At 42.6% G+C, this 27,573-nt stretch overlaps 1 protein-coding gene across 5 annotated transcripts in view; it reads left to right on the forward strand.

Annotated features, from left to right (window-relative positions):
• Positions 1 to 4,767: 4,767 nt before the first annotated feature.
• Positions 4,768 to 27,573, forward strand: part of pde1cb (phosphodiesterase 1C, calmodulin-dependent b) — a 118,153-nt gene continuing 95,347 nt past the window's right edge. For 4 of the 5 annotated variants that reach the window (XM_086096269.1, XM_086096287.1, XM_086096298.1 and 1 more), the window contains exons 1-3: positions 5,208 to 5,307; positions 16,338 to 16,388; positions 21,411 to 21,576. In XM_086096269.1, coding sequence (XP_085952395.1) covers positions 5,220 to 5,307; positions 16,338 to 16,388; positions 21,411 to 21,576 — 305 coding nt within the window. In that variant the 5' untranslated portion in view covers positions 5,208 to 5,219. Of the gene's footprint in view, positions 5,034 to 5,207; positions 5,308 to 16,337; positions 16,389 to 21,410; positions 21,577 to 27,573 lie in introns of those variants that run through there. The other variant, XM_086096278.1, reaches the window with a different exon arrangement.

The following is a 27,573-nucleotide window of genomic DNA, read 5'->3' on the forward strand; positions in this document are numbered from 1 at the left end:
GAAGCTTAAAGTCAATTAATCGTTAATCACGTGTTTGTGTCATCTCACCTTCCAGTCAATTTTTGATTGGCCAGTCTGGTGCCGTTGCCGGCCTTTAATGACCTGTGGAGCAGTGGGGGAGTACAAAAAAGGTATTTATTACAGAAATATATATATTAAATAAAGAACAACAAAAGGCGCTGGCAACCAGCCAGGAAGAAGCATAAAAACTAACCAAAAACACTTGCAAACGGCATGTGAAAAAACGAGACAACTGAAAATCACTTGCTATAATAGAGCGAGCAAGGAAGGTACACGAGCGCACAAAAAACAAGACACTCGAAACTACAACAAAAATCTATGCGGAATACAAAACTACTTACACGCGTAAAGACTGTGGTAACATAAGCACATGAACTATGAAAGAACTAGGGAAAACACTTGGCACAATGACGGCGAGCAAGGTGAATCTTCTGGCCTCCGATGCTGTTGCTTAGTCCCTTTTAATGTCCTTGATCATTGATGCGGTTCAGGTGCGGCACTAGTGAGACACACACCCTCACTCTCTCACTAGAAAAGAGCAGGAGCATGACAAAAAGAGTACAAAAAAAGGCTTATTGCAGGCCTTGGATTTAGCCAGGCAGGCTAAGGAGAAATTGAGGTAGTCCAACAATTTTCCGACCCTTTGATAAGAAATATGGTCCTTTTTTCAAGTCGTACTGAATGCTGCAACTGAAAAACAAGATGTTTCAACAGCATCCCTTTTGATTTGACAAGAACAAAATAAAAAAATCTGAGGCATTGACATGCAAGGTTAGGACATCATGAGACTGAGAGACTCAAAGTCAGAGTACGGCTTTCCTCTTTTTGCCAATCCATGTGCTGTCCGGAAAAGTTAGTATTTTTTTTTTCTGATGACTTGGGTTTCTTGTGTGGAGGTTAAGAAACTCCGCTCAGAAAGCGCCACATTATCGACCGCGTCAAAACAAAAACTCGCTGTTTGCATGGGAGAAGTGGAAGAACACAAGAGGTCTTGTGAGACTCGTCACTAAATCATGGTGTGTGAGCAGTGATTAAAAAATGGCATGGGTGCAGTCTACTTTCGATTCAGTCGCCAAATGGACGTGTTGTTTTTATAGCACATCACAAATCTGTGTGCAGTGTCTGGAATCTATTCCACTCGCGATAATATTCAAGTCGCCATCCGGGCGAATGGTATTGTAAACCGAGTTCGCCCAATGCAATTTTTAGTGCCGATTGGTGAGATGGCGAACGTTAAAGCTCAGTTCTATTGTTGTGGAGAAGCATCACGGGTAGCCTCGCGCCGCTAGCTTCAACTGATCTGATTAATGCTACTCATAAAAGATTCATACCAACAAGGGATGCACGATAATGCTCTTTTCGACCGATACGATAAACTAATAATTTAGAAAGTGTCGATGTCCATATTATTATCGCCGGATTTCTTTTTTACCTGGTTTATCTGTATGACGTCGAATTGGTCGATAACTGCAGATAATTATCGGCCACCGATAATAATGGATCAGATTTATATAGCGCTTTTTTGGACACTCAAAGACGCTTCACAGTGGTTGCATTATTCGTAAGCTCACACATTCACACTGTGGTGGCGGTAAGGTACTTAAGTACCCACAGCTGCCCTGGGGCAGGCGGACAGAAGCGTGGCTGCTCGTGTACGCCTACAGTCCCTCCGACCACCACCAAATCATTCATACACCAGTGTGAGTAGCACTGGAGGCAATGTGTATGAAGTGCCTTACCTAAGGACACGACGATACATGACTTGGGGAGAGCGGGGATCAAACAGCCGACCTTCTGGTTACTGAACAACTGTCTCTACACCCTGAGCCACGGCCGCCACAAATATTATCGTGCATCCCTAACACCAACGAGACCACGGGACTGGCAGTGAGGAACAATTTCAACGGTGTGAAGTCAAACGCCATCTTCATATAGACAATAACTGTACTATTGAGAACTTTATTCATAGTAGAAGTCATCAATCATAGAATCGCAATCATCGTTATTGGCCAAGTATGTTAATACTCACTAGGAATTTGTCTCCGGTATATGTAGCTACTGTGGTACTACAAAGACAAATACAAATATTCACTATGCATCTTTTATAGCCTTTACAGCACATTTTCAAGGTATTCCAACAGACTTTAAAATAATACAAACACATTTAAAAACATTTAATATATTGAGTGAATGCAAGAGCAATAGATAAAACAAAAATAGTGTACTAACAGTGTAACGATCCTTCTATGAACAGTAAACAAATCCTATTATTTCCAAATTAGCAAACTTATCATTCCACAATACATTAATAATCATGCCCAAAGATTTACATTATAAAATGAACCTACAGCCGTTGCTTTCTGTAGGCGTAAAAGCAGGATGGCAGAGGACTGAGACATTGAATAAACTCTTTCTCTTGAAACTTCCTGTTTTCACTCATCTTGTATCAAATTTACACAGTGTTAAACACAATACTGTGCCATTATCTAGTGGCTAATAGTTGAATTACAACCAAAATCAACAACAAAATTTAGTTATAACTGAAAAAAAAAATCCATGAAATAGTGGGACCGTGAACACGGAACCTGCGATAGTTTACTGTATAACAAACACAGAAGTACAAAGAGTCATTAAGCAATATAAAATGTCCCTTAGTAAGGTAATTCTGATCGACAACCATTTTGCAGATGAGGCAGCATTATGCCAGTACAGAGATGTGCAAAATTGGTAATGAAGCCAGGTGGGATACATGAGGGTCATCTAAATCTATGCATTTAGTTGTATCAACTTGACAACAGCAATACGAATACCTTATCCATAAATGTCATTGATGTCCTCACCATACAAGGTTTTGAGATTACAAAGGGGGCACAATGAACAATTTTGCACAGTGCTAGAAAAATATACACTCGCATGTTACAATAGGGAATGCTCAGTCACTGTACTTAGTAGGTTTCATTGTATTGTTTCATGTTATAGTAGGCTCTTTTGACTTTATTACTGCCTTGCTATGACTTCATATGACTATGCCATAGCAAGGAAATTATGCAACTTTTTTGTATTTTTTTCCCCCTTTTGACATACAACCAGTAATTATACATGAGTGCTGTATTGTAGCAGTGAACTCAACTCACTTCACAGAAGCCGCAGTTCAGCAAATAGTGAACAATTCATTAGAAAAGAGGCTATTTAATGCCTTTTTCAGTTGAAGTTTTCTGGGAAACTAAACATAACGTTGTTTCGTATATGTTGTATATCTCAAGGGAGGCTCTTGCAATTAATAAATTACCCTGCACTTTTAATTTTCTTGTAGTTTGTAGCTTAGGATGGTGTGGGGCAGAAGTCTTTAATTGTACCAACAATTTTTCAGTCATATTAAACAATGTATAATTGTATATTACATGTATTACACTTTGCAAGTGAAAATATTGCTTGAAAAAAATCTAAAGGATTTGGGAGGATCTAATAAGTTGTGTTAACACATCATTGGGGAATCTACTGAATCATTCGTAAAGGCGCCTTTTCCGCATAACAGAATAATATTTTTCTTATTTAACATAGACTCCACACTAATCATTTTGGCTGGGAGACTGAGTGCTGTTTTGGTTAGCAACAACGTTTAACTCTTGTGAAAAATATCTTGTATAAAGTAGGATATTTACCCACTACTTTCTTGATAATTGTCTATTTTTAGGGAGGTGTTTATCTTAAGTGGATGTGCACCTGGTGACCCCAGCGTCTATTAGAGGGAACATGACGTAATACAAGTCATCAGTTGAAGAGAATAATTTGGTTTGGGCTTGTACTAGATTACTATTAGGATCCATTAAAAGTGAATTCCTTAAAATGAAGTGACATTAAAGAGATGTCACGTGATGTATCTTCTGTTATTAGCATCGCAGCTGAAAGGGAACGTGCACCGATAACATGGATTGGGCGGGGAAATGAAAAAGGGAACATTTCTGGAGCTAAATGTCAGATGATGCTAATAAGGAGAGCATTTTATTCTGCGGTGATTCAGTGTGTGTGTGTGTGTCTACGCACTTCATTTAAAGGAAAGCTCGTTTAAACAAGCACAAAAGGATGATAACTTCCAGATAATAGTCAAAAAGTAATAAACCTCTGTCCTTGCTTCGATATGAATTAATTGCGGTGGCTTTTGTGTACTGTTACAAATACTGTATAACCATTGAAGCGGGAACACTGTGTATTCCACGGAGCAGAGCTTTTGTGCGTGCGTGTGCATGTGCGCGTGTGTGCTCATAATGGGCTTCGCCTTTCTGTGCTTGAGTAAATAAGCGTCTACAAAATGAAAAGGCAGAGGCATGGATTCAGTGACTCGCCGGGACTCAATGCACATAATCACTCCTGTTCAGTTTGCCATGACATGTTATCGTCGACATGTCATGATAGAATCTTGTTGTAGACATTTTTAGCCAGCAAAACAAGAATAGATTCCGGCAGGAGTTTGTCACGCCAACTCTGAGCCTACAATGCTGAAAATTCTTCTTAGTAGGAGGAGTCATGTGTTCTCTAGATCTCTAGAGATATCCTCTCCTCCCGACCAACTACACCTACCATACCTCTTAGGGGGGGGAGTGAGTGAGAGAGAGAGAGAGTTTGTGAGTGAGGGAGAGAGAGGGAGTGTGTGAGAGGGAGTGTGTGTGAGAGAGAGAGAGAGAGAGAGAGAGATGAGCTTGTTGAGGTGTCAGGAAACGTCAAGAGAGGGAGAAAATAAAGTCAGGGTGGGGGGGGTGTCGACAGACGAAGGTCTGTGCATTAAAAGGTGGCCAGTATGAGAGTTGTCCGCTGGCACTGAACACCAAGTGTAGTCCGGTGATTGTTTTTTTTTTTTTTTTTTTTTTTTAATGAACTGAAAAAAAAACTACACAACTGAAAGCCTGACTAAAAGCACTGGGCTGCCTGAGGGATGGAGGCGAACTCCAAGAAGCATCGCTTCCGAAAGGGTCGCAGTGCCACTTTCAGCATCGACGGCTTCAACATCACCATAGGTAAGACTTTATGTGCACGTCACATTCAAGACCGCCGCTCAACTCGGCGCATTAGTCCATTTGGCTGAAGTTGATGCTTGCCGCTGCTCTGCGAGCCCTCCATGGAAACAAGCGAGCTTTCAAACTGCCGCTGACGTCACCTGGGATTCATGCTATTGTCCTGACAACCCGAGTGTGGATGAACTTATGTGCTTGGGGGGACAGGAGAAAAACAGAAAAACAAACGGAAGGAGGGTGTTTTGCAGTTTTGTCACACCTGGCACTTTTGCAGTTGGTAAGCAAGTCATGTTGCATCGCTGTGAAGTTGTCTTGCTTGCGTTTGTGGGAAAATTCCAGGACTGGTATTACAAAAGATGAAAGAGTTGTGGTAGGGCAACAGCATGGCTGCTCACAATGCCCTGAGCATCGGACAGATCTCGGCTGAGAAGAACATGGCTATACTGGAACAACCTCGCTACTGCCTGGATCTTACGCACACCCCCACCCCCCCTGTTTTTAATGCTGATCATGGGAGGAGTTTTAAGACATGGATGACATCAAGATGTCTGTGGCAATGGAGCTGCGGAGGATTTTGGAAGAATCTTTCATAAGGGCTTAATGAAGGTGTGGCAGACAAGGCTAGAAAAATTTGTCCAACTCGAGTGAGATTAGTTTGAAGGGGAACACTTGTATTTGAAATATATCTTTTGTGATAGCAGTTGTAGAACTTCCCTCCCACCCCTCATATATATTGTTCCCAGATCCTCAAAGACCCTGTAAAATGAATTCAGAGATGTGTATCTACATACATTTTACAGTGGTACCTTGAGATACAAGTGCCTTGATTTACGAGATGTTTTTCATTCCCGCCCCCATTGTATAAAAGCTTTTGCGCCTTCAATCGCAGCAGTAGTTGCCCAGCGCAATTGCAAGCCACTCAGTTTCTACCACTACTGCTTGCAATTAGGTAGCTAGCTATGCCTGTCCCCCATAAGTGCATCTTCCCTGGATGCCATAATTTACAGAACAATTCAGTGTCATTATTTAAATCTCCCATCTTATTAAACTTTTCCTCATGCTAAAATAGTTCTCAAATGTGTAAACATGCATTTGTCCAAACTGACTTTGGACCTAATATTTTTGCTGTCCCTAAATCTCCATGTTATAAACCACCTGTTTTAGGTGTATGTCCTTTTTAAGTAAATAGCTGTACCAGGTCACGCCTAGGTCATACCATTCTCTCTCGAAGGAGCTGTGATTTCGGCATAACATTACTACAGACACAATGTTGTAGCGTTAGTTCGCGCGATTATTTTGCCGTAACCCGCAACTGTCCCGCAAACGTTATTTTGCCGTGAATGTTTGATTTGCCGTGAATGCTTGTAGACATTTACAGGTGGTTATGAATAACACAAATGTGCACATTTGGGCCACTGCGTGGTCGCAACGTGCAAGTCTTGTCGTAACCACTTAGCGGCCGGTTACCCTCACAAAGTCACGTCAACTAGGTGGCAAGTTGCCAGTCACGGCAAAATAACCACCGCAGATTGTATCTTGGCAAAACAATGCAGAATAATAATAATAAATGGGTTATATTTTTTGGATTTCCGCCCCCGTATCTCCGGAACGCTAAGTCCTACCGGAGATATAAACACGTCACCGGACTTGACCCGACGAGAGCTTTCCAACGGTGTGAATGCCGTCTCTACACAACTTTTTATTCCTGAGGTAGAGGGCCAACAAATGCCCAGATTTTACCCGAGGTACGCTCCAGCGGCCACGGGCTGCTTGGCCGGTACTTTATTATCCAACCACCGTCTGCTTTATCATGTCTGACCTTCACGTTTGCAGTCGTGTCACACACCGCCAGCTGGGACCGATCTATTGTGTTTGAAAATCCAGCTCGAAACAAGCTTTTCAGTAACAAAACAGTCCTTTTGGAAATGCTGTCGGTACACGTCCTTCAAAAATAAAATTAAACCCCTATCTTTTCAAAGACTCAGACGAAGGAAGCTACCACTTGTTCCTAACCTTACTAACCCGAGGGGGCGGGGTCGAGTGCACTTCTGTGATTTAGTGGCGTCAAACGGTTACGGAAGTTTAATCTGCCCGTTTGAAGCACACAATTCAGATAGGAGGAGAAAGCTAAAGAAGTCGCGGACGGACTTTTTTCATACCTTGTTGGATTGTCTGGGGATGCATACCTCTTTGCTGCCTTGAAAGTAGTACCACTGTTGGATATATGGTAAAAGATAACTCACAAAGAGGATGCAACAGGTGTCCCACTTAGAAGCCATAAACACAACTCAAGAGAGTTTATGGTTTCACATAAACATGGGAGTAGATCTCAAAATCCGCTCTTGTCACATGTGGCCTATATTTCAAAGCTGCGCTTTTGGCAAGCATGGACAGTTAGTTGCCATGACAACGCAGAAAAATCACAATCAATGGCTTCGCTGTGCCAGGGTTCTCGGTGCACGCAGTTTGCCAATCACCACCTTTGAAGCGTGACTGTGATGCACTGCTCCCTCATTGCCCCTCACGTCCAGTGATCTATTAAATGTGGAGTCGAGCCACTGACAGTCAGACTCCCAACTGTGGCGTTTTGTCGCGAACCAAGCTCGTTACCGCTGCAGTGTCCCTTCTGATGATACACTGCTATGGAAACATATTGGAACTTCACCGCTAGCCCATCAGCGTATAAGAAAATTTTTTTTGTTTCCCGTGTCTAATTTCTAATCTTTACCTTACTGTATGGGTGCCCACATCCGGTCCTCGAGAGCCCCTATCAAGCCTGTTTTCCATATTTTTCTCCACCAACACACCTGATTCATGATCAGGATCGTTATCAGTCTTCCTGATGAGCTGATCATTGGATTCAGCTGCATTGCAGGATGGAGACATGGAAAACAGGCTGGATAGGCGCTCTCGAGGACCAAACTCAGGCACCTCTGCCTCAGTGAGCCAGTTTTGTCTTTCACATGTGAATATAACAAGTAAACCTTTAACGTACCGTGTGTATGTGTGTCTGTGTGAGAGAGGAGTAGGAAGAGCGATTTAATGTCTGGTTGTATGACAAGAAAAAGTGTTAGGTGTAGTTACTGCAGGCCGGAAATTGTGTGTGGTTTGCGATATTGACACTGAATTGATCAATCTCATGTGGCGGGGGGGTCGTGGGGGGAGCGGGGGCTGTGGACCGGTGGGGTGCCTGGCGGGCCTGCAGTGCCCCGTCCTGCTGCGTTGGGTTGGGGGCGCGGGCCGTGTTGGGGTGGGGGGCGCTCCTATTCCTGGGTTTGCTCTCCGACCGGTGGCCCTGGCGGGGCCCGGGGGTCGTCCTTTGGTTCTGCCGCGGCCTGGGGGGGCCTGAGGTGTTGCTCTGTCCTGGCAGGGGTCGACGGCTCCCCTCTTTGGTGGAGATTTTCATGCATGCCAGATCCACCACACCAGCATCTATCGAAACTCAATCTGCTTCTTCCTCAGGTCATTGAATCGGTGGAGGCTGGTGTCTGTGGATCTCACTCTGCTTCTTTTGTCCTTCCTTCCTTTCCTCAGTCTCTCCTTTGGTCTCTTGAGGTCTCCCTGATTTGTTGGAATTTAGATGTTTCTGGGGTTGGTGAAGGACTCTGGTTGGTGGCCCGGTGGGTGGTGTCTGGTCGGTGCTGGATTTCACTTTCCTTTGTTTTCTTTGGTCCTTCCTCGGGTCTCCTGACGGCGGTGTTCGGTTTAGGTGAATGGTATGGGATTTTTTTATAGGTTTTTGGTGAACTAACGAATACACACACACTCGCACGCACACACGCACATACACACACGCACATACACATACTCACCCACATACGAAAAAAAAAGAGCAATGATGATGACATTACCGAATGAACAATACTGAGCTTTTTAAAAAAAAAAGAAGAAAAAAAATAGAAATGTTCTGCATTATGACAGCTTCATTATTGTTGTCATGAATCATCATGAGTGCACATTGTTACGTTGTTTGTGCAATATTTTTGTGTTATTCATTGATTTTGCTCTTTTCTATAATATATAAAGATATATTATACATGTATAAATGGTACTGGTAAATGGTACTTCATTTATATAGCGCTTTTCCACCTTACAGGGCCCTCAAAGCACTTTACATTTGAATACTCATTCACGTACTAATGACGCAGCATCAGTAGCAACTGGGGGTTCAGTATCTTGCTCAAGGATACTTTGACGTGGTCACAATCGCATGGGATCGAACCCACAATCTCTGGGTTGCAAGACGACCACTCTATCACAGACCCCTGCTCGTTTGTATAATTTTAAAAGTGTGCTTCAAGACCTTAAAATAATTTGTAAAGTGTTTTAATTAATGCCATAATGTGCCCAGGTTGGATTTCCATATTGCAGATTTTACTTATTTTGGGGATGTTCTACAACATAACCCCAGCTGTGAAGGGGAATTTAATGTAGTCCCTGAAACATTTCTATACATGTGGGTTATGTTAATGTTCTTAAAAACAAAATACCGTGTCGGGTTGTCTTGGGTATCAGTCGTAAGTATAATCTACCACCTGGTTGTTGATTTGCCCCAAGAAGAGGATATTGCCCCCTCTTTCATCTGGTTTTGAAATGCAGATGGTCACGTCCACGCCACACAGGATTTACGTCCTGCAGTGGGCCAAGCTCAGAGACGGAGTTTATCCACAGAGGAGCTAGGGGTACCATCTGTTGTCATTAGGATTCAATTTAAGTTTCTTACACCGTAGTTGTATATGGTTGGTTGGACTCAAATTGACCAGATTGAGGTCAGATAATTTTTTCTCACCACAGCTAGTGCCAAATTGAACAGCGCCAGAATTTAGCACTTTTCCCAGATGAATTATCCAGTTGCTGTTTTTTTTTTTTTTTCCAAGCACAAAGGTATAATTCTTAGTTTTTTGTTTAGTTTGACAGTAAACTTAAACAGGTAATGGCAATAAACTAACCTTGCTCTGCAAGATGAATTCTCGTGGTATTTGTGAGTTCACAAACTCCCGAGAATACATCTTGTACCTAGCCTGTTGATTTCCACCGATCCGAACCACCTGTGGTTCCGACCAATCACAGAGTGACGTGTTTGGGGCGCGATATGCAGCTGTGACGAAAACTAGGAAGCTAGCGCCGACGCCGGGGCAAACAAACAAACCCAACATGGACGTATGGACGCTCCAATTAATTCTGTTCTTGCCGAATTACTCACCGTTTCCTTGTTGAATGTTTTATCTGGTAAAGATGTTAGTGTTTTTTTCTCCTTCTAAGACGAGATCTAAGACATTTTCATCCGCTGCTGTCATTGGTCAAAACAAACGTGTACAAGATGCCGCATCGTCCAATCAGCTCGAGTATTGTACACAATGTCCCGCCTTTCCCGAGTTAATCTCTGTGGAGCCTCCCAGATTGGAGAACTCCCTTGAGTGAATCGCATCAATCTGGCTATTGCCAGGTTAGCAATAAACAGCTTGCAACCTCTGTTTGAATAATGAATCACTTCACTAATTTTATCTCTCTAAAAGCTGCTTGTTGTGAAGGGGGTTGAGTCACTGCCACCGTACAGCGCTTGTATCACTAGTCTGTGCTTGCATTATGACTCTGCACTCTCATCCATCCCTTTTCTCACCCACTTATCCTCACTAGGGTCACGGTGTGCTGGAGCCTATTCAGCTGTTTTCAGGTGGTAGGCAGGGTACACCCTAAACTGGTCACCACATTGTGAACATTAAACACATTTACACACAAAAGATTTAAAGACATTTAACTCTCTTAATACATATGACGAATCAATACATCATAAGGGTCATAGTCGCCGTGTACACATGACGTATCAATATATCATAAGGGGAGTGTACAGGAGGGTCTGGCGCAGCTTCTGAATGAAGGATTAAGTTTGACTGCAATGTTATTTAAAAGAAATGGGCAGCGGGTGGCAGCAAGTATAAGATTAGCCAGTATCACGCAAGGATCTTATTGTAGAAGAAGAGAAGCAGGAAGTTTAGAAGATGGGTCTGTCAAGGCGCTATCTGTGACCCATGCACGATCTGTGTTGCACATGCGCGGAAGATCGCCATCTTGGAACAGCAACAACACTAGAACAAAATACCTTCATATGCGTGCGCGATATTGCACGTTTGTAAAATTATACATGAAAAAAAATCTTAGATTGTTGATGAATTTTAAAGTAACTTTTGATCCTATACATTTTACTTTTGACCCCATTATATTTCCAGTGAGTCTGCATTGTTATACTTTACAGTTGGGCTGCGGTGTGAGTGTTTTAAATGACCCCCACCCCTCACCCAGTCTCAAGCCCTATGCTATTGTAACCCTAAGATGTTGTTGTTTCCGAGGCTGGGTAAAAGGCGGGCGACAGATAGGTTTGAGTTGATGTTTTCTGGCGTCTTCATGCTAAATTAACCAGACACGGCAGGACAGGATTCAAGCACGTCTCTCTTATTTAACTCTCTTCTCGAAGTAAAGTAAAGTAAATAAAAAAAATACACATTTGCAAACAAAGTGTTACACTATGATAATGGCCACACATTGTTCTAAAGACAAGAAAAATAAACTGTACCCACTCTCTCAGCAGACTATAATTACAGTATGTGTCAAAATCGTTTCTATTCGTACAAGATATGCTTATAGGTACAGAACTGCTTTGATTAAATAAAAATAATAATAAACAAAAACAAACGTGCACCTGTGCTGTATTTTTCGCAATGTCTGTTTCATTTTGCGTGTGTGAACGTGTTTTGACCTATGTGGTTGCCGTAGTTAGCGATCCAAGATGGCCGATCTTCTGCGCATGCGCGTCACAGTTCGTGCATGGGTCACAGATCGTGCCTTGACTGGGTCTAGCTGCAGACCATGGGCGAGTGGAGCTCTACCGGAAACACCTGACCTCCAATTCCGTCTTACTTTGTTAATAAGCGTAAACCTAACTATAACACTAAACATAACCATAATCATATTTAGTATTAATTGTATTTTGGAGTATATTTTGCTGTTTTAACTGAGACGACTGTTGGCTCTTTCTTCACCCCTGGAAACAAGTGACCCCTATTTGAACACCAAAGTTGTAGCGCAGCGCCACCGAATGGCGAATGTAGCATAATTGCAATACATTGTTATACGCTTCAAGTTGGTTTGTCTGAACTAGGTGGATGGAATCTGATTTATGTCGTGATGGATATTAATTCACAAAAGCGTTAGCCTCCGTGGATTTTGAAATCAATCAGTCAGTCAAAATATGCAGCAAATTAAGTGAACCTGTCTGTTCACTTAATTTGACAGTCATGTACATTGCTGTAAAATTTTAACTGTTGACTGAACATTGAGTGATGAAGAAGAGAGGAAAACAATGTAAAATCTCTTTTTAATTTAATTAAAGTTGGTTTACACACAATACATTTATGCTTCTAGAAAGCCTACTCAATTGTGCAGGATTGTTGGATTAAGCATGCTGCAGTACCCCGAGTCTTAAGTGGCATAAAACTCCCATAGTTATATTAAAAAACAAGCAAACAAACAAACCTGTCCATTTCACTTCCCTTATATCCAGCCCAGTGTCTATAAATTTTACGGCAGCTGGGGTGGGTGCTGAAAGTACTGTACATCATTCTGTACTCTGCAGGCAGCTCCAGTTCACAACACCTGTAATTTTTTATTGATTATCTTTGTAGATCGGTGTCATTAACAGGCACAGCACCTTTCCATTTGAAATCCCTCTCTTGCAAATTCAAGCATTTTAAAATTTATGGCTCGAATGCAAGTACTTGAAAACTTTAGAGGATAACACCCTGTGGCGATCAGGCTTAGGGAGTAACGGAATACATGTACCGCCGTTACGTAATCAGATTGCCCCCAAAAATTAACTGTATTCCATTACAGTTGCACGAAAAAACATGTAATCAGATTAGAGGTACATTTATAAAAAATGGGGATTACTTCGAGGATTACAATTTCTACGATGAGAGAGAGACGGAGAGAGAGAGAGAGAAGGACAGAGTGAGAGAGAGCGCGTGTACGCCCGTGTGAGAGAGAGAGACAGAGAGAGAGAGAGAGAGAAAGAGCTGTCTGTCTGTCTGTCTGTGGTGTGGTTGCTTTCAGTGATGGTTCGAAAACAGCATATGGCCATCAATCAATCAATCAATCAATCAATCAATCAATAGCCTACATGCTTTTTAATTACACTAGGATTTTTGCTATTTGTAGGCTGCCCGGGTTCCTATTACCCGCAAATAACAGGGGCACATTGTATAGAATATATATATTGTGGTGATATTTATTTTTATTTTATCTTCATGAGCATACTCAATATTGGGAGTAATCCAAATATAATCCCGTTACATTACTTTAATATTATGGTACTTGGATTACGTTATTAACTACATTTTCTAGCAGGTAACTTGTAACTGTAATGGATTACATTTTAAAAGTAACCCTCCCAACGATATAGTGTAATAATACACAAACAATAAAAAAATGTTTAGAGTAAATCAACCGACTCCAAATCTTTCTCCATAGAACATGAGAATTGCAAACTGAGCACACAATATAACAGAGAACCGTGCAATTGAACAAGACAAAAGTGCTGGGGGTGGGGAGTTGTCTGGGTGCCTGGGGGCGGCGTGGGCCGTGTTGGGGTGGGAGGCGCTCCTGCTCCTGGGTTTGCTCTCCGGCCGGTGGCCCTGGCGGGGCCCGGGGGTCGTCCTTTGGCGCTGCCGCGGCCTGGGGGGCCCTGAGGTGTTGCGCTTCCTGGCAGGGGTCGACGGCTCTTTGGTGGAGATTTTCATGCATGCCAGATCCACCACACCAGCATCTATCGAAACTCAGACACAATCTGCTTCTTCCTCAGGTCATTGAATCGGTGGAGGCTGGTGTCTGTGGATCTCACTCGGCTTCGTCTGTCCTTCCTTCTTTTCCTCAGTCTCTCCTTTGGTCTCTTGAGATCTCCCTGATTTTTGGGATTTGTTGGAATTTAGATGTTTCTGGGGTTGGTGACGAATTCTGGTTGGTGGCCCGGTGGGTGGTGTCTGGCCAGTGCTGGATTTCACTTTCCTTTGTTTTCTTTGGTCCCCTCGGGTCTCCTGACGGCGATGTTCGGTTTAGGTGAACGGTATGGGATTTTTTCTAATAGGTTTTTGGTGAGCTAACGAATACACACACACTCGCACGCACGCACGCACGCACGCACGCACGCACGCACATACACATACTCACCCACATACAAAAAAGAAAAAAGAAAAAAAAGAGCAATGATGATGACATTACCGAATGAACAATACTGAGCTCTTTTTGGGGAAAAAAAAAAAGAAAAAGGAATGACACTTCGTTCGTCGAGCAAACGCAACGAGCAACCGTCAAACGATGATACGCGGGGTTAACGGCTCGTTTTGCCGGTCACGTCGACCCCTGGACGACTGGATGCTGCGGCAGAGATGCAGTTAGACCAGTCAATTGTTTATTTTTATGTGCAATAAACTGTTATTTTGTTATCAAAAGCACTTTTGGGAACGTTGTTTTATTGCACTAAAACACTATGTAGATGTTTGAGCTGTCACAAAATAAAAGATAGTCGTGTTAGTTGTGCTTGAAATGTTTGTTTTACAAAAAGCTTATTTTCTAAAAAAAAAAAATCTCCGGAATTGGAATTTTCACAAAACTTGGCTATATTCTAATATAGATAAGATAATAAGATAGAAATATACTTCTTTTTCTGATGAAAGAAGAGAGTAATCTTTCTTTTGGTATGTTCCATGTTTATATAGCAATAGAACACAATATTCTGTGGGCCTTGCAAGATCAGTCAAAATCCAGTAAAACGGCTGGTATTGAAGGGGGCTGCTACAATGAAAATGTCTGGTATTCAATAAATTAAAAGCAAAGGAAAGGAATGAACTATATGACTATATAGTGAAATAGATTTTTTTATTTTTTTTAAATGCTTGAAATACTTTCATCAAATTTATGGTTGAAAAAAAAGCCTAGTTTTTAACCTGGAAAACACATTTGTATTTGTGGCAATATTTGAGTCTTTGAGTAGAAAAATAACCAGCAAAATACCTAATATTTCATAAAAAATTACATTGCCATGGTGTCAAAGGTAAGATTTAATCATTATATGCCTATAGTTAACTGTGAAAGGCCTTAAATACTGTGATGTAATCCCTTAAAGGTTGAAAAGGAACCCCGACTGTCATGACAAGTTTGCTCTGTATTATTTATTTGGTTGTTATTAACATAATTTAGAGAATTATTTTTCAAAAATCATTTACAGTAAAAAAAAAATTGTAGAAACTTTATATGGACGTACGCCGCCGCCATTGCCATTTACGTCGCAACGCATTCAGTGCGTAGTGACGTAGAATGGCGGCAGGCTCTCTGCCGAGCAATCTGAAACATTTATAAAGAAAGCAAGGTAGGCCTCAAAGCGTTCCTAAAGAAACAACATGCGATCGGGAAAGTCACCCTCCCCCCACACCGTGGTCTCGTCATTCACCAGACGCATTCAAGAGTTTTGATCATCCCTTTAGGAACTCTACGGAGGCTTACATTGCTTTTTCTTAATAGATGTTTCACATTGCTGTCAGAGAGCCAGCACTGAATGCGTTGCGACGTAAATAACAATGGCAGCGTACGTCCAAATAAAGTTTCTACAAAATGTATTAAACTGGAAATTATTTTTGAAAAATTAATCTCTTAGTTATGTTAGTAACAAACAAATAAATAATATAGAGCAAACTTGTCAAGACAGTTGAGGTTCCTTAGTGGTACTTTGAAGAGGAGTAACTCCACACGTTGTGTGGATGTCTTTAAAAACGTATCGTACTTACCAACGTTATCTCTCGTTTTATTTTCGCCTTTCTCACTCTGACTGTCATCTCTACTAGGATCATGACCCAAAAAAAACACACTTTACTGCCCGTTGCCATAAAAATGCAATACTCCCTTTCCAAAACACACTGAAATCGCCTGGAGATATGTTGTGATAAACCTGACAGTTCAGGTGTGCGTTGTCTTTGTACAAAGCTGGCTCAGCCACATCACCATGGTAACTTAAGCTTCTGGCTTGGGCTTCTCTGGAATGGGTTAAGATTGGGGGGCAGAAAAGAACATTATATGGTAGCTAATTAGTTTTCCTCAATAACCTGTCACTGTAAGAGTCTTTATACCAAAGTAAATACTGTATATCACGGTTTCAGCAATATTGCACAGCTTTGTCAATTTCCTGGCATGTTTCTTTTTTTGGGGGGCTCCCAGCTGGGTTTTCTCACTTGGCTTCATCATTTTTGTTTTTCTTCTCTGCAGTGGCAAACGAAGATGGGGAAAGCTCAAGTCGACCACACGCCAGTTTTGCACGTAAGTGTATGAGCTACTATATTTGATCGTTCATTAGAGTACAGCTGTTCACAGTATGTGAGGTGAACACATCACTGCACTCAATCATGTGTAATCAGTAGACTGGACCTAATAAACGTATGTTCAACTATAAACTGTCCAAATAATTATTACTTTAGCAAAAGCTGTTAACATAAAGGATTTATTCCCTTGTGCCATAATGTAGTACTTTCATCTACAAATTCATATATTTCACCACATTTACATTTACAAACTTCTTTAAACTCCTTCCTATTGTGTTGTGTTTTTTTTTATATACAATTTTAAGAGTTAGTTTTTTTGTGTGTGTTGTGTTGTGTTGTGTTTTTGCTCATTCAAATTCAAATTCGATTTTTTTTAAGCATCCTTATAAAATTATTGTAGTTAATAAATTTCATTTATCATTATCTAAGTTATTTAGTATAAGGATTACATATATTCATATTTCTTTTGAGAATGCATTTAATTAAGAAGTTCCCATTATCATTAGCTTTGATTGGCTGGTGGAAATCATATGGTTAGGCAAGCCAAGGCAAGTTTATTTCTATGGCACATTTCATACACAAGGCAATTGTGTCATGGTTTTGGTTTTGTTTTTTTGCTATGGTTTGGGTTTTGTCTTTGACGTTCACTTCAGTTGTGTTTTTCCTTGTTTAGTATGATCATGTACACCTGTGCTTGTCATCCCACACCCCAATTGGTTCCCTCAGCCACGTGTGTCCTGTCCACGTGTCCCTTGTTGTGTAATTAGTTGGTGTGTATACTCACAAGTTTCTTATCGTTTAAGCCGTTTGTCCACACAATGGCGCGGTTTCTGATTTTGAAACCGATCACTTTTGAAACCGGGCTCCAGAGTGGAAAGATTTCAAAACGCGCCCCGTACGCGTCCGTCTGGACACCATATGCAGGATACTCCTCCAGTGAAGACGTAATGGTCGCAGCTCGATGACGATGCGTTGTCGTAGTGTGATGAAATATGCGCCAATTTTCGCGTGACTGCACGCAAACCGCCATTCTGTTAACAACAATGGCGGATAGCCATGTCGTAGTCGTTTAGCGCAGCGTTCTTCGCTTGCTTATGCTTTTACAGCAAAATATTTTGCTTCTTTATTCCCACGTTCAACAAGCGGTGTTGTACTTGAATCACCCGCCATTGTCACTTATCCTGTGTTTGTTTTCTTCGCTGATTCTTCTTCTACATTTTCCTTTCCTCAGCGGCACTTCAGGCTTGACATATACATTACAGCCGTTAAACGTCCTCAGCATCTTCTTTTGGACACACACAAGTGTTGTAATGCTTCTATGTGTACGAGATTTGTTTGAGGAACGAAGCTGGCTTTGCTTCCATCTGGACGGTTCCTTAGTCTCCTGTTTTAGTTTGAGTCTTTGACAGTCCATTTTTCCACGTTTTGTCATTTCCCCCATGTCATGCCACTTGAGCTTGCTTGGATTTAGGACTTTGTTGTTTTTGTTGTTTCCTGTTGGCACGTTGTGCACCACCTTAATTTTGTTTAATTAATAAAACCCTTTTGTTTTGGACTTTACCTCGCCCTCATCGCTCTGCCTCCCCACACTTGGGTCCAAAACCACAGCCAACCTAACAAAGTAACAAGCAAACACAACACCGACAAGCATCACCTAACCCAATTAACAACATTCAGAAGCAAAGCAGAGAAAACAAAAATAGCTTACAAAAATGACTAAAATAACATACATTGGCAGTGTTAAAACACATTAACAGCAAACTTCAAAAACATTTACAGTTAAAGAAGTAAGAGTAGTTTTCTAAATATTTGAAAGAAAAAAAATATGTTGTTTGAATGACTTTAATCAAAGGTATAGGAAAAAAAGCAACGTTTTAAACGTTTACATTTGAAAAGATTCACTCCCAGCCATTTTCACTGAAGCAACCTCCTTCGCTCCCAGCAATTTTACTGGATTTTGACTGATTTTGCAAGGCCCACAGAATATTGTGTTCTATTGCTATAACATACATAACACAAAAACATGGAACCTACCAAAAGAAAGATTAGAGTCTCTTCTTTCACCAGGAAAAAAAAGTATATTTCCATCTGTTTCTGTATTGCAGCAATTAGCATTAGACTATAGCTAAGTTTCATCATTATTCACAAATCTGTTGAAAACACTGGAGAAAAGAGCTTGTTGCAACATGGCCCTTGTTGATCTTTTATACTCTACTGCCACGTCCTAGCCATTTTTGTAATTACTACCATTGCTTCAAGGATTCTCTTCCGTTCAGAGGCTGCATCAAAGCCTTCTGTATGCTCTAGCATAAAAAACAAACAAACCCATAAAACATATATATACGTCTTTGGGAGCATGGTAATATTTAAAATAGAACGTATTTAACATTTACACTCGGGAGCTGACTTCTGTTGGCATATTCCATTTGTGGTAAATGGTAAATGGACTGCTTTTTATATAGCGTTTTATCTACACCATATAATGCCCAAGGCACTTTACAATGCTTCACATTCACCAATTCACAAAAACATTCACTCACCAGTGGTCGACTGCTCCCATGCAGCACGTTGCCAGGTGCACTGGGAGCAATTTGGGGTTCAGTGTCTTGCTCACTTCGACATGGTCACCTGAGGTGAGGAACAAACCCACAACCTCATGGATGGGAGAAGACCACTCTACCACTGATCCATGCCGCCCCATTTATATGCAGTATAACAGCTAAATGCAGCTTCACCATGTTTAGTTAAAACTCTGATTTCCACTAATTGACCCAAGTCTGCAGATCTCAGTGCCTTAGTGGGTTTATATTGAGTCAGCATTTCTCGAGTATATTCAGAACCCAAACCATTCAGTGTAGATATATAGATCAGTAGCAGAATTTTTAAATATATTCTACTGGGAGCCCAGTGTAAAGCCTTAAGGACTGGATTGATATGTTCTGATCTCTTTGTTTTGGTCAGAACACGAGCTGAAGCGTTCTGGATGAGTTGCAACAGATGTTCTTTTGAGAGAGTACGGTCAGAAATGCTCTTTTCTTTATTGCCGAAAACAATGACGGTCATTTTGTTTAGGTTTAGCTGAAGGACATTTTGGTTCATCCAGTTGTTAATTTGCTCTAGACAGTGACACAATACGTTAATTGAACTGCTGTCATTTTGGGGACATTGATAAATACATTTGTGTCATCTGCATAACCATAATAGTCAACATTGACATTTTGAAGCATTTGACCCAAAGGTAACATATACAGATTGAACAGAAAGGGTCCAAGGACTGACAGCTGAGGGACCCTACATGTCAGGAACATTCAATCAGATTCAAAATTTCCAATGGTCACAAAGTAACTCGTTTCCTCCAAGTAGAACCTGAACCATTTAAGGACTGTTCCATTTAACCCCAGTACCCACCCACGTTTCCAGCTTTTTCAACTGTATATTATGATCAATTGTATCAAATGCTGCACGGATGTCCAATAAGACGAGCACCGATACCTTCCTTGTGTACTGTGATGAGGTTGGAAACCCGACCGGAATTAAAAAAAAAAAGTATATTTGAATTCAAGAATTTGCTGAGAATGGTCTTATAGTGGTGAGACATTTGGAGACAATTTTCCCTTAGGTTTCCAAATATAATTCTTTGCCCAATCAAACTTTCAATATAAAGCATTTAAAAATGTCCTGAAATGGTAAATCTGTATTTTTCAAATCTTATTTTCTGTATTTTACTTGGATAAATCACATATTTTCTTTCTTGTACGAAGGCGGCATGTGTGGTGTCTCAAATTAAGTGACCCAAAAAGATTTTTTGAAAAATAGATGTTAAATTATGACATAAAAATGGTTTTGCATTATAACATACAATATGCATGTACTTTTACAACTGCTGATTGGCTTGGAGGAATCACATGATTTATTTCCTCTGTAATGAGATGTGTGGCATCTAAAATCAGACAAAAAATATTTCATACTCAATTAGAAAATATATAATCTAATTGGAATGAATGACTGTACTGGATATGGTTAAAATTGTATTTATCAAGAAGGATATTTTGGCCGACAAAACCGAAATTGTCAATGAAGTAAAGCAAAAAAATTCATAACATATGCAGTGTTAAATATGTGGTATTACACTTGTTGAATGGCTTGGATAAATTTGACAAGTCTCCTGCCTACATAATGTGTCTGTTTTGCCTCTTGTTAATTGACAAAAAAAATGTGTCCTTCCTTGCCCTCAAAGTAAAACAAAAACGCATTGTACTGTCCATAATAAATATATAATACACATTTGTATCCTTGACGATCGTCTTGTGTAACACAATTAAATCACTAATTTCATTCACCATTTAGGCTTCATTGAAATGATCATCAGGTGCATCATGGAAAATTATCCAAATATACTTTAAATTGTATGAAAATGATCCAATTATAAATATATTTTTGTTCAATGAAGTAGAGCGATAAGCAGAACAATGAAATGCTCTTAGATGGCAAGGCACCTGTGTGTTCATCTGTTGGCTTTCATACAGCAGAATAAGTCATGACTTCCTCCGAATATATCAGCTCGGTGTTCAATCAAAAAGGCTCAGATTTCACAATGAGTAAGGCATTTTGTAAGTAAACGGCGATGAGATCATCATGAAATTTTTCTTGAGGTAAAATTGGTGCCTTGGCTCAATAAAAGTTGTAAAGCACTGCTACAAATGTACAATGACTTTCCCTTTGACATTTATGCTCTTGTATGCAGCTAATGTTGATCAGTGCAAAAGAGGCTTTCTAACCACAAATTTCAAATTGAACATACTGTACCAATAACAAAGATGATCCAATCTTATGCTTTTTTTGTGTCATTTAGTGTCACTTTTGGCTGTGTTGCATAACACATCCACATGATGGCAGCATTAGAATGCTACTCCAGTCCCCTCAAGTGATTGAGCTTTAGTGCTACTCACCAGCAAACAAATGATAAGACCCTTGTGTACAGCTACATACAAATACAATGCATCTCTTATCATAATTGCAGGCTCCAAGTCCCAAAGTGCTTTATGGAACGCCATCACAGCAGGGATGGGCATCAAAGGCAAAGAGCAGAAGCCCCCCCAGAATGACCCTCGGAGTCCTGAGGAGATTCTGGCAGATGAGTTCCCCCTGACGGATGAGGCGGACGCCACCGAGAAGACGGCCATCAGGTTTGATATTTTTTTGGCCTCTTCCCGGATTTGAAACTGGATTTATTGAATGTGAGGCAGCCGTGCTGAACACAAATTACACTCAACTGACTCCAAACTAAACATACATCAATCTTTCCGTTCTATATGGCACTTGCCCTTACTAAGATTGCGGGGGAGCTGGAGCCCATCACAGCTGTCTTTGTGCGAGAGGCGGGGTACACCCTGGTCACCAGAGCACATACTGTATACATTGATTCATATGTATGGACAATTTAGAATTTTCAGTGAAGCTAGCATGCCTGTTTTTGGAATGCGGGAGGAAGCCAGGGTACCCCGGAGAAAGTCCTTGCAAGCCTGGGGAAAACATGCAAACTCTGCACTGCACACGCTACCAGGAGTGTCAGACTCATTTCACTTCATACTCCTTCCACACAGTTTGATCTCAGGTGTGCTGGACCAGTAAATTTGTGGCCAAATAAGATTTAAATAACACTATTCAAAAATGTTCACCCCTATTGTTTTTGCCACATCTAATTAGAAGTACATTCAGACAATATTCACATTTATTAATGATTATCTTGTTGGAAATCATATGTGATTTTATGTATGTACATTTTATAAAACAACTTAAGATCTAGAACGTTTTTTGAATTCAGATAGATTTTTACAACCATCCAACTGGAAATCTTGATGACCTCAATTGACTCATGACATTCATGCAAACTAAAGTGGGGACTATTCAGAAAGAGGGTACTGTTATCCCCCTGCCTTGTAAATGTTTATATAAAAATGAATACAAGTTGTGGCAGCAGTATATGAACAAAATAAAAAAAAGGGTTCCGACCAAACCAATTTATTTTGAACCGATGCTGTTAACTGACATTGTGCAATATTCATCGTCTTAAAATATTTTTAGAGTAGTTGTTTGTTTTCCAAAAATTAAATGTAGCATCGTTGCGACCTCCAGTGGACAAAAATGTTTGATTGAAAAATTGCGGGTACTGTGTTTTCCAAATTTGACGCTTACCAAAAATCATCCCTGCGGGCCGGATTGGACGCCCTGGCGGACCAGTTCTGACCCATGGACTGTGCGTTTGATACTCTTGCTTTAACCCCTCAAACCTCAGAATTTTGAGGCACATGTGCTAACCACTAGGACATGGTGCTGCTCCAGTAGAACCATGGAACCAGAAACATGACACAGGAAAGTGTCTGGCTGCTTAATACGACAATTAAATATCAGTTGCATTCAATAATTGATTTTCCCCATAGATACTATATAAATATTATATATCAAATTGTGTAATACACAATTTATTGTCGACAAAACTCTTATCAGCACTTTTCGTTATCTTATCTTTTTTATTATAGTCTCTTCTCTTTATAGTTGTCTTGACTTAAAACCTTGCCTGAACAATTAATGAAGGGATGTTTAGTGATTCACTTCACCTATGGAAGTCGACCATGGAGATTCCACTGTATAGTATATTTTGTAACGGTGCAATGATCCCTGTGTCAGTCATGTGACACTTAAGTGCATTCACCGAGAGATAATAGATACAGTAGAAGCATACTTATACTGTATGGGTTTCATTTGCATAGGGTCAATGCACCATAGTCAGCGTGCACATTCAGTAAGTGTCTATGCTTCTTGGCATTCTGTGCTCATTTTGTATTTTTTTCTCAATGCGAATTTTGATTTGACGTGCCACCGGTTGAAGAAGAACTGTGCTTGCTGTATGAAGATAATCTATCTGACATTTAATCCTTGTTGCGCGCACACACACACATGCTCACACAACTATTGTAATTGCTAGGTATGGTCGTCGACCTCAAGGGATGCGGCCGCGATTGATTCCACCTTGATACCAAGGACTTCAAATGTCCATTAACATAATGTCTTGTCACTTTTGGAATATTGAACCGCTTTTAACCGTCTGATTCCAATTAACCTTGATGGCTCCAGAGACAAAATTGCCGCAGGTGGCACGACGCGAGTTTCCAGGCGCGTGGTCAAAATGCATTGTGATGATTGTATGCAAGATTTGAATTGGAGATGAGCTCATTTTGTTTCTTACCCTTCCATTGTCTCCTTTTTTGTCTGCCATCTCAAAATACAGTGATGTTGTTGTCTCCAATAATAAGTGTCTGTGTGACACACATTCATTTGGCTGAGAAAAAAATATCATTCATTTTTCAGACTGAGACTTGCTCCTTTGTGATTTTAAGACATGGATAGCATAGCTTCGTGGAGGTATGCTAAATAGTACTCACTACATGGTGACTGTTTGTTGATTTACATCACTGTGTTGCAGTTGGATGTCCAAATGTCATTAATGACCAACAAATGTCATATTTGAGTAGGGCTGATTATTTTATTAACTCTTTGACTGCCAGACGTTTTCAGAAAAGGGATGCTGTCAGTGCCAGCCGATTTAAGCATTTTGACTGATCTTTCAAGGTCCATAGAAAATGTTCTGTTTGGACTATGGAAACATACATACTACCAAATTAAAGATTGAACTTTCATCTTTCATTAGAAAAAAAAGTTTGTTTCTACCTTATTCCGTTCTTTAGTAATCAACAATAGAAAATGGTTAGTTTCACTCGATTGCGCTTGTTTTGGACCAAAATACGGAGAAATCAAGCTTTTAGTGAAACGATATTATTTCATGCACTCTAGTGAATTTTACACTTCTTTTTGTCCATGAATGATGCCACAAACACCTAAATAGTGCTTTACTTCTATAAAACACTACCACCAAGAATGAAAAAGTGGGTCTCTTGGGGGGTGCTGCGTTGCGGGGCTTTCCCTGGTGTCGGGGGCGGCGCCGTTCCGGCGCGGTCCGTCGCTCTGGGCCCGGCGACGCGGTTCGGGGCCTGTGGGCCGCCGGGGTGCCCGGTGGTTCCCTCTCCCCTCCCCCTTCCTCCCCCTTGCTGCCTCTCCCTCCTCGCCTCTCCCCGCCCGTCCTCCGCCTCCCTGTCCCCTCTCCCTCGTCGCCCTTCCTCCTCCTCTCCCCCTCTCCTTGCGTCCCTGCCGCTGCCCCCTGCCCTTCTTGTCGTCCCCTTCCCTCCTCCCTTCCCCTTCCCCGGTACGCCTTCCTTCCCCTCCCCTGGGCCGGGGGCTCCATCCATGGCCCGGGTCTCGGTGCTATGGGGGCCGGCGGGGGTGGCTGGGGTTTGGTGTCGTGCCCGCCCCGCTCCGGTGGGCGTCCTGACACCTCGGGCGGGACCCAGTATCCGGGGGGCGAGCCCTATCGCCCCGCCGGACGGGTCCCATATGCCCGCCGGGGTCCTGGTGGGGTGGGTGGGGGCTTGGTGGGCCGGTGCGCCTCCTGCCCCCGCCCGGTTGGGGGGGGCCCCGCTGGTCACACCTCTTAACTCACTACACTAGGTTTGCACAATACACTTTTATAGACATATAGGGCACATAACACACTTTGGGGGGTGGGGTAGGGTGGAGACACCGTCTTCACCCTACAACTCCCCTCCAATTTTAATACACCACACAACTTGTGGGTGGGGGGGGGGCTTGTGGGGGTGCCATCGGTTGGGGGCCGCAGTATAGAGCAGTGCTGCGGTCCCCTGTCCGTGTCGCCACCCGCCCCCCCCCCCCCCCCGCCCTATCTATTTTTTTTTAATGCACCACATACACTCAGCAACATGCTTGGGTGGCGGGTGGATCGGAGCGTGGGAATATCATTTCCATCGGCTCCGGTTCACCTGCTCCTAATTTTAATGCACCACACACACACACTTGTATATACACTGGGTGGGGTCACATTCACGGTTTAGGGGTAGAGTTCGCCAGTCCGCGAGCTGGCGGACTCAGTAACAGGGGTTAATTTTCACAAAGAACGCTGGGGTGACGACCGGGGCCTTCCCCCGCTGGGCCTGGGGTTCGGGGGTGTCGGCCGCCCTCCGGTGCCCCCATCTCCCCCTTCTGCCCCCGGTGTTCCGTCCTTCCACACGGCGGGGGGTGGGGTGGGCGCGGCTGCCCTCTCCGCTCCGCTGCCCGGCCCCTCTTCGGCGCCGGTGCCTGGGTGCGGGTGGTCCCCGGGGGCTGGGGGTCGGGGGTTGGGGGGCTGCCGGTTGGTCGGGGTGGGGTCGGGGGGGGGGGCGGCTTTGTTGGGGGGGGCGGTGGTGGGGGTTGCGGGGGGGGTGCTGGGGGTGGGGGGTGTCTGGGGGATTGGGGGCATGGGGGCGGCTGGGGCTGGGTTGGGGTGGGTGGCGGGGGTGGATGGGGGGCGGGGGGTTGTGGGGGGGGGCGGGGGTTGGGGGCCGGTGGGGTGCCTGGTGGGCCTGCAGTGCCCCGTCCTGCTGCGTTGGGCCGGGGGCGCGGGCCGGGTTGGGGCGGGGGGCGCTCCTGCTCCTGGGTTTGCTCTCCGGCCGGTGGCCCTGGTGGGGCCCGGGGGTCGTCCTTTGGCGCGGCCGCGGCCTGGGGGGCCCTGAGGTGTTGCGCTTGCTCTGTTCCGGCGGGGGTCGACGGCTCCCCTCTTTGGTGGAGATTTTCATGCATGCCAGATCCACCACACCAGCATCTACCGAAACTCAGACACAATCTGTTTCCTCCTCAGGTTATTGAATCGGTGGAGGCTGGTGTCTCGGATCTCACGCGGCTTCGTCTGTCCTTCCTTCCTTTTCTCGGTCTCTCCGTTGGTCTCTTGAGGCCTCCCTGATTTTATGTTTTTTGGATTTGTTGGGGTCTGGATGTTTCTTGGGCTGGGGAGGAGTTCTGGTGGGGGGTGTCTGGTCGGTGCTGGATTTCACCTTCCTTGGTTTTCTTCGGTCCCCTCGGGTCTCCTGGTGTTCGATTTAGGTGAACGGTATGAGATTTTTTTTTTCTAATAGGTTTTCTGGTGAGCTAACAAACACACGCACGCACGCACGCACACACACATACTCACCCACACACACAAAAAAAAAAAAATGTATGTATGTATGTATGTATGTATATATGTATATATGTATGTATATATGTGTATATATATATATATATATATATATTTAAAAAAAAAAAAAAAAAAAAAAAAGAGCAATGATGATGACATTTCCGAATGAACAATACTGAGCTCTATAAAAAAAAAAAAAAAAAAGAATGAAAAAGTGTTTTTTGATAGCAAAATACGTTTATTTACATTCAACAGTGTAACAATTTGACAACAATTTGGCAAACTATTTACAAATGTGTGCAACTGTGGTGCTATTTACAAATATGTGGATGTTTCAACGACAGTTTTTCTTTTTGTGTAACACTCCCCTGCGTGCAAGGAGACGCAACAGGATTTGCACAACAGATTAGTTTCACTGCGATTGCCCCTTCGCGTGCAGACGCTACACTTTCTTGCCGGCCGTTTTTTCCGGGGAATAGCAAGTATATACTGCAGTGTGTGTTGCCATCAAGTCTACTATCAGGATCATGATACGGTTATGTTACGGTGGTGTTACGTCTGGCTTCCTCATGTCATTCAGTTCCTATACCGGGTGGTAGATGTTCTGATCCATCTTATCCACTCCATTCATGGTGGCATCGTAGTCCAGAACCAGTGTCTTCTCCGTGATCAGACTGTACCCGCTCCTACGATGAATATGCATTGGACTCGGGGTACTCTTCATTGTCCGACCGAATGTCCGCTTGTGCAGCTCCGGCGTTAGCAGCGCTAGCCGGTGAGGCTTTATGACGTGAGAATAAAGGCCGCGTCCAACTGTGGCGTCCAACTGTGGCGTCAACCTCGGGATTCACCATTATCATCATCATCAATGTGCATTGATCGATGCTTTTCGACAACTCTCCATCGCCCGATCGAATCTCCGCTTGTGTAGACGTACCTGGTCGGTTGTGCTGCGCGTTTTCCGGCGTTAGCAGCGCTAGCCGGTGAGGCTTACTACGTGATCATAACGGTCGCGTCAAGGCTTCCAACTTTGGCGTCAAGCTCGGAGTCATCATCATCGTCGACATCAATGCGCTTTTTAGTATTGATCGATGCTTTCCGTCTTTGAAAAAAATGCTCAAGC

Source organism: Leptonotus elevatus, chromosome 1 (genome assembly GCF_054856555.1).
Source record: "Leptonotus elevatus isolate MCC_2025b chromosome 1, RoL_Lele_1.0, whole genome shotgun sequence".
In the NCBI taxonomy this organism is placed as follows: domain Eukaryota; kingdom Metazoa; phylum Chordata; class Actinopteri; order Syngnathiformes; family Syngnathidae; genus Leptonotus; species Leptonotus elevatus.